Source organism: Budorcas taxicolor, chromosome 3 (genome assembly GCF_023091745.1).
Source record: "Budorcas taxicolor isolate Tak-1 chromosome 3, Takin1.1, whole genome shotgun sequence".
Lineage (NCBI taxonomy): Eukaryota > Metazoa > Chordata > Mammalia > Artiodactyla > Bovidae > Budorcas > Budorcas taxicolor.
In genome coordinates, this window is record NC_068912.1 from 26689086 (window position 1) to 26706746 (window position 17661).

The window sequence follows — 17661 nt, forward strand, 5'->3', positions numbered from 1 at the left end:
GTTATTACAGGATATTGAGTATAGTTCCCTATGCCATACAATAGAAAAATTTTTAAATATTATTTACCAAAAAATTATTCTACAGAGGCAATTTAAAACATTGTCAGCAATGCTAGCCATTCTTAGACATACATCTTAAAGAAATGTGAGCACTGCCCCAGCCTACACATGGAAAAGCATCCACAGCAGCACTGTTCATTGCAACCCCAAACTGGAGACAACCTATATGTCCATCAGCAGTAGAACAGGCAGGCTGTGGTACAGTCATAAAACAGAATCTTATACAGAAATGAAAGTGAGTGAATTGCAGCTGGTTGCAGAAACATGGATCACTGTGTTTAAGGAAAGATGCTGAACACTTAGAACCTTTTTGACTATATACAAAATGAATATAAAATTTAAAGAAAGGCAAAAAACCCCCACACTGTATTGTTTAGTGATGCAAACATAAGAAGTTAAACCTTTATTTGTTAAAAATAAAGCTAAGAAGTAGTTATCATGGAAGCCAGTAAAGTGATTGTGTGTGTATCTGGTGGGGCACACAGCAAGGTAGATGGGTGATTCTAGGGTCCTAGCAATGTTCTATTTCTTCCCCTGCATAGTGATTACATGGGTTTTACTTTTTCCTTATTTATTAAATTTCATAGCTGTGTTTTATTAACTTTCCTTTGTAATTAATTAAGTTCTGGCTGTGTTGGGTCTCGTTGCTACAAGCAGGCTTCCTCCACTTGTGGTGAGAGGGGGCTAATCTTTAACTGCAGTGTCTGAGCTTCTCATTGCAGTGGTTCCTCTTGTTGCCAAGCAGGTGCTCTAGAGCATGGGTTCACTCGTCGTGGCATGTGGGCTTAGTTGCCCTTGCAGCACGTGGAATCTTCCCCAACAAGAGACCGAACCCATGTCCCCTGCCTTGGCAGGTGGATTCTTAACCACTGGACTACCAGGGAAGCCCCTTTTCTTATGTGTTATATTTGCCCAGTAAAAATGTTTTTATGGAGAAGGAAATGGCAACCCACTCCAATATTCTTGCCTGGAAAATCCCATGGACAGAGGAGCCTGGTAGGCTACAGTCCATGGGGTCGCAAAGAGTCAGACACAACTGAGTGACTTCACTTTCACTAAATAGTCAATATTGTTAAAAAAAAATGTTTTTAAAAATATGATTTCTGAGGTACCACTAATATGTTTATGTCAGGGGATGTTTCCACAATGTTATTTTTTATGCCTAGGCAGCATTTACTCCACATTTTTTATGACTTTTCAGAGAGATGGGTACATTCAAAACATTTTATTGTGAAAAGTAGTACTTTATTTTCTTCTGCTTCAGTTGCTAATTCAATTAATATTTACCCAAAGCGTCTGCCTGCAATGCGGGAGACCTGGGTTCAATCCCTGGGTTGGGAAGATCCCCTCGAGAAGGAAATGGCAACCCACTCCAGCACTCTTGCCTGGAAAACTCCACGGACTGAGGAGCCTGGTAGGCTACAGTCCATGGGGCCACAAAGAGTTGGACACGACTGAGTGACTTCACTCACTCACTCAACCACTTACAGTATTTCTGAGGCTTCAAGGACTAAGATATGAAGATGAGTTTAGGATAGTCTCTGACTTCTCAACTTTACAATTTAGTCAAGTAGGGTGGTTGTCATCTCTCCTGGAAAGATATATGATAAAAGTTCTTTGAGGAATTTGAAGGAAGGAGAGATTACATCTTAGGGGAGGAAAATAGGTAAGGTGTATGGAAGAGAGAGTATTAAAAATGGACCTTGGAGAAGGTTATGACAATTTAAGTGGAGAGAAAGAGTATTTTTCAGTGAAGGAGACTTCATGAAAAGACTGTATAAGTAGTAATCAAAAGAATTGTTCAGGAAATAGGGAGTAATCAGTTGGATTCGGGGGTGGGTTACACAAAGATTAATAGAAAGAGGTAAGATTGGGCAGGAATTTTGAGTCCAAAGCATGAAGGGCTTAACTGGCATGTTTAAAAGGTTGGGCTTGATTGATAGACAATGGGGAACCCACTGAAAGTGTTTTAAAATTCTTAGTAAAATTAACCTGATGGTGTGTAGGATGATGGAGTTAGAAATAGATATCAGATAATTACAGAAGCTCAGGAGATAAGTGATGAAGGCAGTAGAAATGGAAAGAAAGGGGTTATAATTTGAGAGCCACTGTGGAGATAAATCTATAGAGTTTTGCAGCATCTTAGATGCTTGGAGGTCAAAGGGGTGGATGGAAGACAAGAGGAAATCAAAGATGATACCAGGTTTTGTAAGGGTGACTGGGAGTAACAGTACTATTAACAGGAATAAGGCTATCAGGAAGAGGTACTATTATGTGTTCAAGGGTGAAGGAGAAGATAAAGAATTTAATCTTGGAAACATTAAATTAGAGTGCCATGGAATAAACAAGAAGGAAATCCAGCAAATATTTAGAAATATTATTGAAATAAATGTCAATATCTGTATCTCTTTCTTTACTTTAAAATCTACTCTTTGAAAATGTTTGTCATCTAGTTATCTTAAGAACTCTGTGATATTCCCATATTTAGCAATTGCAAAGTTGTAAATGTTGGAGCCAGACTTGAACTTGGATTTACAAATGTCAAATTCCTGACTGTCTCCATCGCTTCTTCACTGCTTCCTGTAAATGCTTGTTTGTAACTAAGGAGAGTTCTGGGCTGTAGATGCTGATTAAGTCATTTACACGTTAAGTAGTGGAAAACGTTAGGGGATATAAGAAGAGAGCTAAAGAGAGATTATTAGAGGATCTCTCTATTTAGGAAATAAGATGAGAAATGCATGCTACAGAAAGAAGAATCAGGGAGGTGGGAGGCTAGCCAGGGCACTGCAGCTTGAAAACCAAAGGAGCAAAATGTTCCAAGAAGAAAGAGCTTGTCAGCACTGCTGAATGATGCTGAGAGGGTCAGGATTCAAAAGGCAGAGAAGTGTCCTTTTAATTTGATGATGAGGATGTCGGTGGTGATCTTTGTAAAAGAGATTTCAAGAGAGCAGAAGCAGAACATTTCAAGGGTAAGAAGCAACTGCAAGAAGCTTAAACTAAACTACTTCAAGAAGTTTCATGTAGAAGAGAAGAATAGGGTGATAGTTAGAAAGAGCAGCTCAATGGGGCAGAGCAGTGAGGGCAGATGGACACGGGTGCCTCTGCATGTTTATGGGCAGAGGAGATGCAGAAGGGAGAGATGGATGAAGCCAGAGAGATGATGGCGAACGCAGTAAGGTCTCAGTGGAAGCATGAAGCCAAGAACTTGATTGGGAGGGCACCACTTTCTCAGGAAAGTGAAAGAGACAATGTAAAGGATTAATAGGTATTACGGAGGTACAAAGGAATGATGGACAGAGGCCAGTTCAAACGGTCATGCATGGGGAATCATACACTTGAAGCATCTTATTATAAATCTATTTTCTGTGGGATGTTGCACATATCTCTCCTCCAAAAGAGGAAAATACCTTAGAGGACTGGCCTGTTGCTTTCTCTTTTAATGGACAGAGGGTTAGGTACCTCTGGACAGCAGATTCTTGCTGACTGATGCACACACAGCTTAACAATGACATACTGCATCAGAGTCACACTTTTGATACATGAAGAATTTCCTGATGGTATTGGCTTTTTTCAAAAACATCACTGGCTTTGCCAAATTTTCTATTTCAGTGTTATTTGAATTGAAGTTATTTGATTGAACTATATAAAATGGTCAACACCTGACCAGTTTTGATATACAAAAACAGCAACTTCAAATACTTCCACCTTATACAAAACCTAGCTGGAGAACATCAAACACAACAAACAACTTCCTTTTCTTTACCCATACAAAATCTCTGCATGCTTGGAGGCTGAAAGCGTTTTCATCCATAATTCAGTGGATTTTTTTTTCATGAATACAGTCTTAGTAGGACAAACAGTATGCCCTCCCCAGGACCCTCCCAAGTTAATGACTTTTATTTGTAGGGCAGCTAGTTAGGGTGAGGGGTGACAGACCAAGAGGACAAAGTTAAGTCCAAGGACTCATTTATCCATGACTTTAACCTCATCTGGCCCCATATTCTAACAGGATTCATCAGCCTTTACATATTTTTTTGAACTTTTAATTTTATATTGGGTTATAGCCAGTTAAACAATGTTGTGATAGTTTCAGGTGAATAGTGAAGGGACTCAGCCATACATATACATTTACATATTTATTTTTAAAAATTAATTAGGACTAGGTAAACATTTGCTAAACAATACAAGTGCTCAACTGATTATCCATTATTTAGTTTATTGCCTTAATTTCTCCCCTCTGTATTTGTAATGACAAATAGCAGGCTTGCAACATCTTTTTCAAGTTACTTTCTGATTAATGTGTTTTTCACATAAAAACTGTGGCTCTACACAAAATTAGTATTTATGGAATCTAAATTTAGAAAAATAAATATATAACCCAGTTTAGGTAATGATTCAAATGAACTAGGAAAAGCCTGGCAGCTTCCCCTTTTTGAACCTTGGTTACTTTCCTTTTCCCAGGCCCCCATCCATCCCCCCACCAAAAAAAAAGACACAGAATTTGCAACCGTCTGACTTGTTGCACAATGTAAGCCCAGTTTCCCCATACGCAAGCCAAATACACAGTTCAGAGACACAAGGCACAGACACTTGAGAATCACACACAGGTACCTGAATAGGACAAGTAGGAACATGCCAGGCAAGTCCCCAAAGGACCCCCCAGTCCTCCTAGTCATCAGTGCCTGCAAAGCCAGTCTGGTGGGCAGCAATTAACGAGCAACTGGTCCCAATAACTTCCCCTGCAGGCTGTTTGTCACCTCCATCAGGCCCCATATCTGACCTTCACCTCTCACTACCCAGTGTCCTTTGAGACATGCTGCTGCTGCTGCTGCTGCTAAGTCGCTTCAGTCGTGTCCGACTCTGTGCGACCCCATAGACGGCAGCCCACCAGGCTCCCCCGTCCCTGGGATTCTCCAGGCAAGAACACTGGAGTGGGTTGCCGTTTCCTTCTCCAATGCATGAAAGTGAAAAGGGAAAGTGATGTCGCTCAGTCCTGTCTGACTCTTAGCGACCGCATGGGCTGCAGCCCACCAGGCTCCTCCATCCATGGGATTTTCCAGGCAAGAGGACTGGAGTGGGGTGCCATCGCCTTCTCCGTTTGAGACATGAGCCCAGTTCAATTCAAGCCAAGGGTTTCTTAAGCACCGCTTTGAGCTGAAAGCGGCACCCTTTTTGTCTATTAGCCACAGCCTTGGTTACTCTAAGCTCTTTTTGTTCCCCTATTGTCCAAATCCCTTCGCTAATTCCATCTAGTCACTCTAAAGCAGAAGTTTTAAACCTGAGTCCACATGGGGGATTAAAGGGTTTGTAAACTTGGGTGGAAAAACACCCTACATCTTTATTTTCACTAACCTTAATGGAAATTCAGTATCTTCTTCAGCTATGAAGGTAGACAACAAACCAAGATATTTTCACATCACATCTATTGCGCAGTCTTGAAATATTACTCCCACTCATTACTAAATTGAAATTTGGTGGTTAATAGACTACCTCTAGATCTTATCATATAATGAATAAAAAAGAAAATAACTGACTACATCATGATTTACTTTAAAATATTTTGATAACTGCATTTCAATATGGTTGTTTTTCCCTATAATCTTATATGTTTTAATTTATGTATTTAAAAACTGTCTAAGATGGGGGTGAAGATGAGCTTCACCAGATGCTAAATGAACCCATAGCACTAAAAAGTATCTGCTCCCTGCTCTGTCTGCTCTGAAACTATTTCATGCCCTTCCCAGTTCATCTGTTCTCCATCACCCCCAAATTTCTACTTCCTCCACCCTGTTGAACCATATACAAATGCCCCTAGGCTTGTTGAGGCCCTTCCACATGCCCCTCAGCAGAGCCATGTGACTCTTCCTGCCCCTTTCTCAGTTTTACAGTAGTCAACGCCCACTTCAGCTCACAGGTGAAGTCAGAACCTTCTTTAAGTTAGCCTAAAACTATTACATGCTTTCATAAACCTTTCATCCAGCCACATCCCCAAGGTGTATTAATCTACACAAGCTCTTATCAGGCATCCTTGGTCAGTCTGAAGGGTTAAGCCTCATCCTATTTCCAGGAATCGGTTAGCCCAAGAAAATAAGGTGAAGGCAGGGCCAGCAAAACTGGCAGATCTAGCAACACACAGAAATATAAAAACCTATGGGATCAGGTTCACGGGACTCAACCAAGCATTGCACCACCTGGAGTTCAAGGTCGTCTAGGTAGCCAAGAACATCATCAAAAGTCAAAAATGATTGCCAGCACCAGAGATGTGTGCCATTGTTGTCCCTATAGAGACCAAACTGTCCCATTTTATCACCTTACAGTCTCTGTTTGACTAGTTCCTGTGACAACAGCAACATACAGAATTATGACACTTACTCAGAAAGAGAAAAAATGATGCCACATGTGGGAAGCGTGCCATTTGGACCGATGTAGACCTTTCCTGGTGGTGTCACTGAAGTTGCTCAGACGCTGAGTGACAAATGCTGCGCTCTCACTACAAAGATAAAGAGGAAGCAATCGTGCGGTTTCCAGCCCACTGAGAAGCAGAGATGGCCTGCAAAGGGCAATACAGTTTGCTTTATATGGCTCTTTGATAATCATTCCAATTCGGTGTGAAAAATTATCTTCATGGGCAGGTAACCATATATAGATACAAATAAGAAAAGATGGCCTCCTCCTGGCTAAATATATATAATTAGGTAATAATGAGGGAATTAAAGTAGACAGAATAAATAAAACAATCAAGAAGAAATGTTCTCTTCTTAGCCCTTATCTTGCCTCCCATCTTGGGAGGAAAGGGTTGAGAAAAGAGAGAAACACAGCTAGAAGACAGGGACCCGGGAAAACATGAAGTGGCGGTGATGCCGGCATGCTCTAGAATCAGGCTGCCTGGGTGTGCACACAGACTATGTTTTTAGTAGTCGATCTTAGAGAAGTTAGTTAACATTTCCTAACTCTCATCTACACAATAGAGATACTGTGTACATCCCATAAGATTGCTGTGAGAATTGAATGAACTAATTCACTGAAAGTGAAACATCAGAAAAACATCTAGTACATAGGAAGTGCCCAGTGGATATCAAGGAACATTTACGGGAATCTTCAGCTGCTCAGTGTGGACCTGGCCACTAAGGATGGCCCTGAATCCAGGCCAAATTAATCCTAGTACCTGAAAACAAGACTGTACAAGGGACAAGCTTACTAAGGATGTTAGTTCTCCAGACCAAGCCTCTATTTAGATACGTCAGGAATGGTCTGGTCTGCTTCAGGCCACAGTTACAGCAGATCCGTGCTCCATCCATCCACCGATCCATCCAACGAGTTCTTTTTTTAATCTTCTGGGTGCCCTGGTAGGTGCTGCACATACTGGGTTGGACAAAATGTTTCTTTTTGACCAACTCAATACAAAGTCTTTGTTCTCAGGAAGCTTCCACTCACTCAGATACCTACAAGGTGATTTTGCAAGCACAACAATCAATGGGGTACATCAAGGAAGTCTGGGAAGCGAGTGGGTGAGAGGGTCAGGATTGGTTGGGTCACCTGAGGCAACCGGGGAGGAAGGTTGGGGGGTGGCCGGTGAGGTGTGATTGAGAAGACAATCCAGCATGGATTGGGATGCATCAGCTGTGCCCTCTTGGAGTAAAGTTAAAGGCTGGTGTGAAGGGAGAAGGTTCGATGGAGGTGGGCTGGGACAGACCTGAGTTGGTCATGCACGCCAGGCCTAAGAAATTGGTCTTAACCTTATAGAAAAGGGAAGCTATTAAGAGGTTGCTTGTTGGCTTGTTTTTTAAGTAGGAAAATGGCCTGGTCATGTTTTTCTTTTAAGCTGAGGACCAAGATGAGGAAGGGAGGCAAGGGTAGAAGGAGGAAGGCCAGATACAGCCTTTTGCAATTTTCTGTAGGAGCAATGGTAAGGGCCTGAATTAGGGCATTTAACATAAAGACAGAGCTGGAAGAGATGATGAGGTCATGAAATACTTCACGGAGCACCTGCTTTACGATAAGCACCTTACCAAGTGCCAGAGACACACATGGAAAAGTGCAGCCTCTGGTCTTAGGAAATTTTGATGGTGGAGCCTGGTGCAGGTAAACAGGAAAGAAAGAAGAACATGACTGGCTATCACATAAGGTAAATTCCGGGAGGCCCACTAGGGGAAATACAGGTGGCAAAGAGACATGGAGAACTGAAGAAGAGAGAATGGGAAGTCAGGAATCTTCAGGGAAAAGGTGGCATTTTATGATTTATTTTCCCAGGGGGAATTAGAGTAGGATAGGGTAAGATTCTACAAGCTTTCATCTGGAAGCCTATAACTTAAAAAAAAAAAATTTATTTATTGGCCATGCCACACAGCACGTGGGATCCTAGTTCCCTGAATAGGGATCGAACCCCTGCCCTTTGTAGTGGAGGCATGGACTCTTAACTACTGGGCCACTGCGGAAGTCCTCGAAGCCTCTAACTTCTTTTTTAATTTTAATATTTTCTTTCCAAGTTTTAAAAAATTGAGATAGAACTGACACATTACACTGTATTAGTTGAGCTTCCCTGGTGGATCAGTCAGTAAAGAATCTGCCTACAGTGCAGAAGACCTAGGTTCAGTCCCTGGGTCAGGAAGATCCCCTGAAGAAGAAAACGGCAGCTCACTCAAGTATTCTTGCCTGGGAAATCCCGTGGACAGAGGGGCCATGGGATCGCAAGAGTTGGACACAACTTGGCAACTAAACCACCAGCCGCCACCACCACCACCATTCCAGTTTTAGGCGTACAACACAGTGATCGCCCTTTGGTTTTATTCATTAGCAAGGACACTGAACAACAACCACCCTTCTCCATGACAATCTGCAAATACTAACATCTTCAGTTAAAAGGCCCTGTGCTTTCCTTTTCAAGGTACTATGCAGTGCTTGGGGGATAAAAGAGGTAAAAAAATGGGCCCTGCCCTCCAGCAAATTGGAATCTAGTTTGATAAAGAACTGTAGATAAGAAACGGTAGGGAGGGGGGTTCAGGATTGGGAACTCATGCACACCCGTGGCTGATTCATGTCAATGTATGGCAAAACCAATACAGTATTGTAAAGCAAAATAAAAATTAAAAAGAAAGAAAGAAAGAAAGAAACTGTAGCCATGGAAGGCAGCCTGTGTTGGGTACCCGTTTTATGACTCAGGCAGGACTACTGCAGGCAGGGGGTAGCCAGAGGTCATTCAGAAAAGGCTGGTTTATGTGGTTTATGTTAGGTCTTTGGAGATCTGGAATGATTCAAATAGGGAAGAGAGAAGAAAGGACATTCCCTAGGGAGAAATGAAATGTACAAAGATACTGAGGCAGGGATATACAGGTTGCATTCAGGGAACAATTAAAGGGCAGCTTACCTGGAAGGGTGATTTCAAAATACTTCTCCAGGTGGTTAACTATAGTATCAGTAGGGCTTGAACTACAAGAATTTTTTTTTCACCATTTCAGTTGTAGAAGTCATGGGTTATGCCCTAGGCTCCAAAATTTACTGTATCTGTTAGCTATTGCTGCATAACACATAGCAAGCTTTGGTGGCATACAGTAATAATACAGATTTTTGTTCACAAGCCTAAGGATCAGCTGATGGGAGCCGGATGGTCTAGGATGGCCTTACCTTGGATCCCTCTCACAGTCCTCAGATAGGCTAGCCTGGGCACATTTTCGCAGTAATGTCAGGGGTCCAAAAGGACTAGCAGAAACACATCAGTACTTTTAAAAGCTTCTGCTTGCATCATGACCATTAACATCCTCAGATCAAAGCAAGTCACATGGCCAAGTCCAAAAGCAAGAGGTGGGTTAACAGACTCCATCTCTTGAGTGAAGGAAGCAGCAAAGTGGCAGAGCAAAAGAAGTGGAAGGGAACTGGGGCCATCAATGCAATCAATCTGCTACACACACTGAAAAGAGAGTTATGTTAGAAATCAGTGCTGACCACAGAGACAGTCATTGCCAATAATGCAGAGGACCCTGTATTCCTGAAATACACACAACTAAGTAGTGAAGTGAAAGTCGCTCAGTCGTGTCTGGTTCTTTGAGATCCCGTGGACTATACAGTCCATGGAATTCTCCAGGCTAGAATACTGATGTGGGTAGCCTTTCCCTTCCCCAGGGGATCTTCCCAACCCAGGGATTGAACCCAGGTCTCCCGCATTGCAGGCAGATTCTTTACCAGCTGAGCCACAAGGGAAGCCCAAGAATACTGGAGTGGGTAGCCTATCCCTTCTCCAGTGGATCTTTCCGACCCAGGAATCGAACTGGGGTCTCCCACATTGCAGGCAGATTATTTACCAACTGAGCTATCAGGGAAGCCCAACTAAGTAACGCTATAGCAATTTTTCACTCCTGGCTTTTGCCAATTTTTTTTCTTTCCATGTTAGCGGCTCTGGTTTCTGCCAGAATTTAACATTGACAGGGTGATACTGCTTCTTTTCTGGAAGGAAAAAAGAAGCTTTATGTTATTAAGGGGAAAAGAAAAAATGAGAAGAAAGAAAAAATAGAGCCAGCGAGAGAGACAGTTATTCTATTACCTTGGGAATCACTGTAGTGCATGGCAACTGTATCAGTTGAAAGGAATGTAAAAATGGAATTCCTAATTCAGATGGAGGGACAGGGCCAGTGATAGTCAAAGCAACACAGTGATGTACTAAAGAGAAAAGTCTTTTCTTAAGTTCCTAGAAGATTAGTTAAAAGTGATGTATTTTTTTTTTCAGGTTTGACATGTTCAAATATTAATTCCACAAAATGACAAAAATTGCAAGTATCACGGATTCCTAGCCTAAGCATTCAGGCCTAAGAAATATTTAAATGAAGACCTTTTACATGTCAAGTTCTGTGTGAGGCATTTTCACATATGAAGTGTTACAGAATAGCTTACGTCATTAATCCCATTTTATAGATGAGAAAACCAAGGCTCGGAGGAATCCATTAACTTGGCTAAGATTGTACGGCTAGGAATGGGTGCATTCTGTGGCTGCCTTCTCACTTTTGGCTCAGTGCCCTTTCTGTTATACTTTCTAGCTTGCCATTCACGATTTTCAGAAGGCAGAGTATGTGGGACAGTGAATGACAGGAGGACAGAAAAGAAGATCCTGAAGGGGTGAGCAGAAAGCTGATCAGGATTTTGCCCCTTTCCCTACTTGAGCTCCTGCAATTTAGGTCAGTGATTGCTACCCGCATGGGTGTAGGTCTTACCAAGGTACAGGGAAGCCCCGGGTTCTGAGCCTTGTTCCTCCATGCATGGAACGGCACTGTGAACTCAATCAATCAGTCCCTCATACAGGGAAACTGAGGCTTAGAGCGGACTGGGTACAACTTGGGTCCTATGATGGAGAACAACTCTCATGTCCTTTACTTCTCACCAGCCTGACTTCACCAGGAGCTGACAATTAGCTAACTGAGGCTGAGTTTTTCAAGGTGGGTGGCAACTCCTATCTGTGGGGGAAACCTTAAGTAGATTCTTGTGGGCAGAGGCAAAGACCAGGGCACAAGAAGGGCATTTCCTAGCCACACAATCTAGGCAGGTTAGTTGATTCCTCTGAGCCTCAGTTTTCTCATCTGTGAAATGAGATTAGCTAATACCTATCACGTGGTGTTGGAGAAGACTCTTGGGAGTTCCTTGGACTGCAAGGAGATCCAACCAGTCCATTCTAAAGGAGATCAGTCCTGGGTGTTCTTTGGAAGGAATGGTGCTGAAACTGAAACTCCAGTACTTTGGCCATCTGATGCGAAGAGCTGACTCATTGGAAAAGACTCTGATGCTGGGAGGGATTAGGGGCTGGAGGAGAAGGGGCGACAGAGGATGAAATGGCTGGATGGCATCACCGACTCGTGGACGTGAGTTTGAGTGAATTCCGAGAGCTGGTGATGGACAGGGAGGCCTGCGATTCATGGGGTCGCAAAGAGTCGGACACGACTGGGTGACTGAACTGATCACATAGTGAACGTGAGTTATTCTATAATACTGCAAATGTGAAAGGAAAGGGGGTGAAGCAGGAGATGGGGGCTAGGAGCTGGTGGCAGCAGAGAAAGAGCAACAGGTGGGACTCCCAGGCCATCTTCTGGGTTCAGATATACCCTTGGGAAGAGCTACTTCTTCAAGCCTATATCAGGGAGTAACTGACAATGAGTTCTGATTTTAAAACAAGAAGCGGGTGTGGAGGAGTGCTCAAAATAGGCCCCCAAGGGAAGAAGAAAGGGGGAGAAGGGACAGGAAGTCTGCTTTACCTGGGCTTTAGGTACAGGTGTGCCCCTGACACAGATGCCCCTTCAGGGTCTCCTTGGCCCATAAAGCAGCCCAGGTGCCTATTCCCTTACTAGTCACCTTTTCACCATAGTTTCAAACTGCCTCCTCTTCCCTCCCCTCTTCAAATCTGTGAGTTTCCCCATATTCTGTATTCTGCTTGATTTCCTAACTAGCCAGCACTTGAGCCCACCGTGATCTGGGCTTGACTTCACCCAAACATCCAAGGTCACAGCCATGGACAGTGTTCAGCTCTCCCTTGACTTGGTCCTGTGGCATGAGGTATGACCGACCATTGGCATACCTGCTCGGAATTCTGTCCTTCTCGGATACTGCGGTCCTGCCAGGATTTTCCCTCCCCGCTTCGGAAGTTCCTTCCCAGTGAAGCCCTTTCTCCTCACGCTGCTTCCACATCTCATGCCCTGTCTGTATACTGACAATCACTAATCTGTCTCCACCCCCAACTTCTCCCGTAAGCTCCAGGCCAATTATCTAACTGTGCTGAGCATTTCCACCTGTAGGTCCTGCAGAAAACTCAAACTTGCGTCCAAAGCTAAAATCATTGTTTTCTCCTTCACTGGTACTGTTGTTCATAGTGGTTGAGTGCACCAACATCCACCCAGACCCGTGGCTGGCCTCCACATTCCACATCTACTTATACAGTCCTGTCAGTTCTTCCTAAAACCTTTAATGAATTCACTGTAGCTGCTGCTGTCACAACTGAGAGCTGTGATTTTTCACCTGGATTAATGTAGTTCAGTTCATCTTCCAGCCTTGCCTGCACCCAGCCCCCGCTCTGCTAATCTAAAATGCAAACATAGCCACACACTCTCCTGAATAAAGACTTTCAGGGGTTTCCCCGTGGTCCAGTGGCTAAGAGTCCGCCTTGCAGTGCATGGGACACAGGTTCGATCTCTGGTCTGGGAAGATCCTACACGCCGCAGAGCAGCTAACATAGGCCACAGTTACTGAAACCCGAGCATCCCTGAGCCTGTGCTCCACAAGAAGAGAAGCCATGGCAATGAGAAGCCCAGACAACAGGAACAAAGAGTGAGACCCTGTTCACCACAGCTAGAGAAAGCCTGCGTGCAGCAATGGAGATCCACCACAGCCAAAAAATAAAATAAATCTTATGCCTTGCCCCCGCCCCCCCAAACTTCTAGATGACCAAGTCCCCCAACTCCTGGACTGGATCTTCATGAGCTGGTGCTTGAGAACTCTCCCATCACCTCACCTTTCAGACACAGAACCACTGTGTTTCTTTGAATGGGTCTTAATATCCTCTCATACTGTCCCCTCTGCTTGAATGGGTCTTAACATCCTCTCTAATTTTGCATATACTGTCCCCTCTGCTAAGAGCCCTCCCTACCTGATATATGCCTACTTATTTAAAATTTGGGTTTGCGTCTCCTATGCAAAACCTTTCTTGACACCTTAGAAAGTGCACCGCTCCTTCCTCTATCTCTGCCATGAACTGCTATAATACTTATTACACATAATATAATGAATGATTTACATGCCCATGCCCTCTCCTATAAGTCCATGAATTTCCTAAGGGCAGGAATCAGTTCTTACTCATCTTTCTATCTCTTCAAAAAATATTGAATGGCTAAAACAGTCAGACACTGTAGCCGGTGCAGTGATTTAGAACATGTACACACTTTGGAGCCAGAAAGACCTAGGTTCAAATCTTGAGCAAATTAGTTTCCTTAAGCCTCAATTTCCTCATCTCTAAGAATGGGGACAATCATAGGAGAAACTCCACTATCTGACACAATTAGAGCTATCAGTTGATCAATTAACAGAAATGTCAGGTAAAGATGAGAATTATCAAGACATTCATGTATTTTAAAAATTTTATTTTCACTTCAATCATACAGTATGTATTTGCTCAACAATCTCTTGATACAGGCCCAGGTCTATTATCTGGAGTCTCCTCTCTTTGTTTTGCATAAACTAAACCTATTTCCTCTTCTACAACTTTCAGGCTTGATTTCTTTAAAACGGAGTAAGAATTAACAACAACAAAAAAACCAACGTTTGTAAAGTCAGTGGAGTACAGATCTTCCTATGCTTTTGTGATTTATAAAAACATAAATTGTTTATAGTTGTTTTGCCTGGACTTAAATTGACAGCACTGAAAAAAAAAAGCAATTTGCCTCTATCTAGTCTTTTCAGGGAATTCATCTCCTTTTCATCAACACATCTTTCTCTGGCACTCATATTTCATTGATTTACATATTATTCAATGAAATTATATAATCAAAGTAACCAGTACTGGTGGCACAAATACACTGGCAAACAGAACAGAGAGGACTCAGGTGAGCATTACTCCCCACCCCTAGTGGGGCCGAGCCAACCAGGTGTACAAGCCCCAAGCAGTGAGTGTATTAATCATGTCATTTTATTTCTGGTTTTTGATGCTTTGACATCCAGAGCCTGGAGACACTGCTCCTCTCAGGACTGACCAGTTCCTAGAAAAAGGAAGTCATTCCGATTTGCCTGTGAGCATGCCTTCCATCAGCTGGTAAAGAACCTGCCTGCAATGCAGGAGACCCCGGTTCGATTCCTGGGTTGGGAAGATCCCCTGGAGAAGGAAACAGCTACTCACTCCAGTATACTGGCCTGGAGAATTCCATGGACTGTATAGTCCATGGGGTTGCAAAGAGTCAGACAGGACTGATCAACTTTCATTTTTTCACTTTCACGCCTTCCGTGTGCAAACCCCTCCTCCACTGAGCTCTTACACTCAGGACCACTGTTCCCTGCTCAGATCACCCCAAGGCCAGGAACCAAACGTGTTGGGGGGAGAAGGGGAATAGCTGGAGTATTAAGTTAGGCATACGCAGACCATGACCTATTGAACAAGGAGGCACAAACCACCCACATCGGGTCAGCAAGTTGCTCCCTCAGCATCTGAACCCCCACCCTGAGGAACTGAAACCCAGGGTCATTTCGATTGAAGGCGCAATTTCAATACACTCACACAAAGAAAGTTAAGTCATAAGATTTATTACTTATAGACCCCAGAAACCAGGGCTGGGGGACCAGCAAGCCAGGGGAAGGGCGGTCCTGCGACATCCCAGGTGTCCAGTGAGCAGGAGATAGCAGGCTAACAAGCGCCTATTACTTGTCAGGTGGCTGCGGTGGAGGCTGCAGGCTCAACTCAAAAGGGTTATTTTAAAAGGAGCCTGGGGAAAAGCAAAGTGGGGATGTGGGGCAGGAACCGTAAGCTCAGGTCCTTATCTAAACGTTCAGGCTTTGGCTGTGAGCAGCACTTTTATCCTGTAAAATCCTACGCAGCAACACAAAATAGCTGTTTTCTCATCACACCTGATAACTAAGGACACTTGCTATGCCCCAGAATCCGCTGAAATTCTCCAAACTAATCAATCCGAAGCCAGCTTACCCTGACTTGCCTGTTCCTTCCTGTGAAAACCAAAACAAGGGCTGCAGTCCATGCTTTTCTCTTGCTCCCTCTGCTGCCTGAGGGACGCTGGCGCTTCCCCGTGTGGTCCCTGGGGTGTGGTGTGACTCCTCCTCCTGGGATCTGTGAGTGAAAAAAGCTGTCTTCTCAATGGGTGGCCCTGCTTCACCGAAATAATAAAACCTGTATTTTGAAGCGGTGTGCTACGCACACTGGTCTGTGGGTAAGAGGACATGGGGTGGCTGTTAGCTGGAAGATCCAGTTACATGAAGAGCACGTAGGAAATCTGCAGTGGTCACCTCGGGTGACCTGAGGCTCTTGCCCGGGTGAGAGTGCATGCGTATGCATGCTCAGTCAAGTCTGACTCCTTGCGGCAAGAGTGCTAGAGTGGGGCGCCATTTCCTCTTCCAGGGGATCTTCCCAGCCCAGGGACTGAACCCATGTCTCCTGCATCTCCTGCACTGGCAGGCAGATTCCTGACTGCTTGAACCACCTGGGAAGCCCTCGTGCCCTCGCCCAGGTGCACAGCACATCAAAGCATCCTAGTGTTAGCTATGGTCACAGTGGGAAGAGGTCCCTGCCCTCGGGCCACTTTCAGACGACCAGAGCATCTGTCAGGGGTTTCTCTTCTAGCCTAGAGGGGCAGATAAAGGCTCCCTGTGAGACTAGACACAGAAGCAGGAGTTGGAACAGGTGGAAAGAGGTTTCTGGATGAGCCAACAGCAGCTGCCAAGCCCTCTAGGAAAGGACATAAGTGGGAGGTTTTCTGTGGTGAACACAATGCCTTGGCCAGAGGAGTTGCGTGAGCAAGTTTTTATTTTTCTTTTAATATAAACTGAGGCAGGTACAGGCTCAGCAAGAGGTGTGGGACTACTGCCGACCAGCTCTGACTGCGTCAGTGTTTTGATGTGAGCAGAATCTTCCCTCTTCGTGGAGAAGCATGCAGTGTTGGGCCATTTCCCACGGGACAGCGTTCATTGTGCATTCATAAACCTCTAGTCCCTACTATGGGGTTTCCCTGGTGGCTCAGTGGTAAAGAATTTGCCTGCCAATGCAGGAGATGCGGGTTCGATCCCTGGTCTGAGAAGATCTCCTGGAGAGGGAAATGGCAACCCACTCTAGTATTCTTGCCTGGGAAATCCCATGGACAGAGAAGCCTAGCAGGCTACAGTCCATGGAGTCAAAAAAAAGCTGGACACGACTTGGCAACTAAAAACAACAAGTCCCTTCCGTATGCCTGGACTGGGGCCAAGCCCCAGGCGAAGTTGGTTAACGAGGACACAGACCCAGCCTCTGGACACCTCACAAGTGAGGTGGTTGGTCCCTGCCCAAGACACAAATAGGGAAGGCTGGCCGAGGCTGAGCGGCTGCTCCTAGGGCCAGCAGAGAGGTGGGAGCCCCAGCACTCTCTCCTATCCTGGACTCAGAAGCCAGCAGCCTGGGGAAAGGATTGTTTTTACATAATACAGGGGCCTGTATGGACCTGTTTGGCTCCAGACTGGGTCATGAGTCAGAAAAGCTGTTCTGTTCCAGGCACGACATGGTCACAGAACTCGGGTGTGTTTCCTCATCCTCAGAGAGGAACAGCCTCTAACTTCTCTCTTTCCTGGCAAGGGTCCTATAAGGTCGTGAGAATGCAGGGAGAGACGTAGAGACCATCCTCAGCAGGGGGGTCCAGCCCTCACCTTTCCGCTTGGTGGAAATCTCACTACTGGTCCTGTTAAATCCATTTCTTCTTTTATCTTTGGTGAACATCTACAACACTTTCACGGGATTCCAAGAGATGAGAAGGTGCTCAAGTGGCAAGGGAATTCAGCCACAGTCCCTTAGGCGGAGGAGATGAAAGGTTAACAGAGGCCGAGATCAAGTTCCTCACACAACTTCAGTTTAAATTAAACTTCCTTTAATGAAATAAAAAACAAACGGTG

The 17661-nt window shown here is 44.4% G+C and overlaps 1 protein-coding gene across 1 annotated transcript in view; it reads right to left on the bottom strand.

Annotated features, from left to right (window-relative positions):
- The window catches only part of CD101 (CD101 molecule), a 47645-nt gene extending 30134 nt beyond the window's left edge, over positions 1–17511 (bottom strand). The window contains exons 1-2 of the mRNA XM_052637979.1: positions 17419–17511; positions 15716–15856 (exon numbers count right to left, since the gene is read on the bottom strand). Coding sequence (XP_052493939.1) covers positions 15716–15856; positions 17419–17488 — 211 coding nt within the window. The 5' untranslated portion in view covers positions 17489–17511. The remainder of the gene's footprint in view (positions 1–15715; positions 15857–17418) is intronic.
- Between the last annotated feature and the right edge of the window lie 150 nt (positions 17512–17661).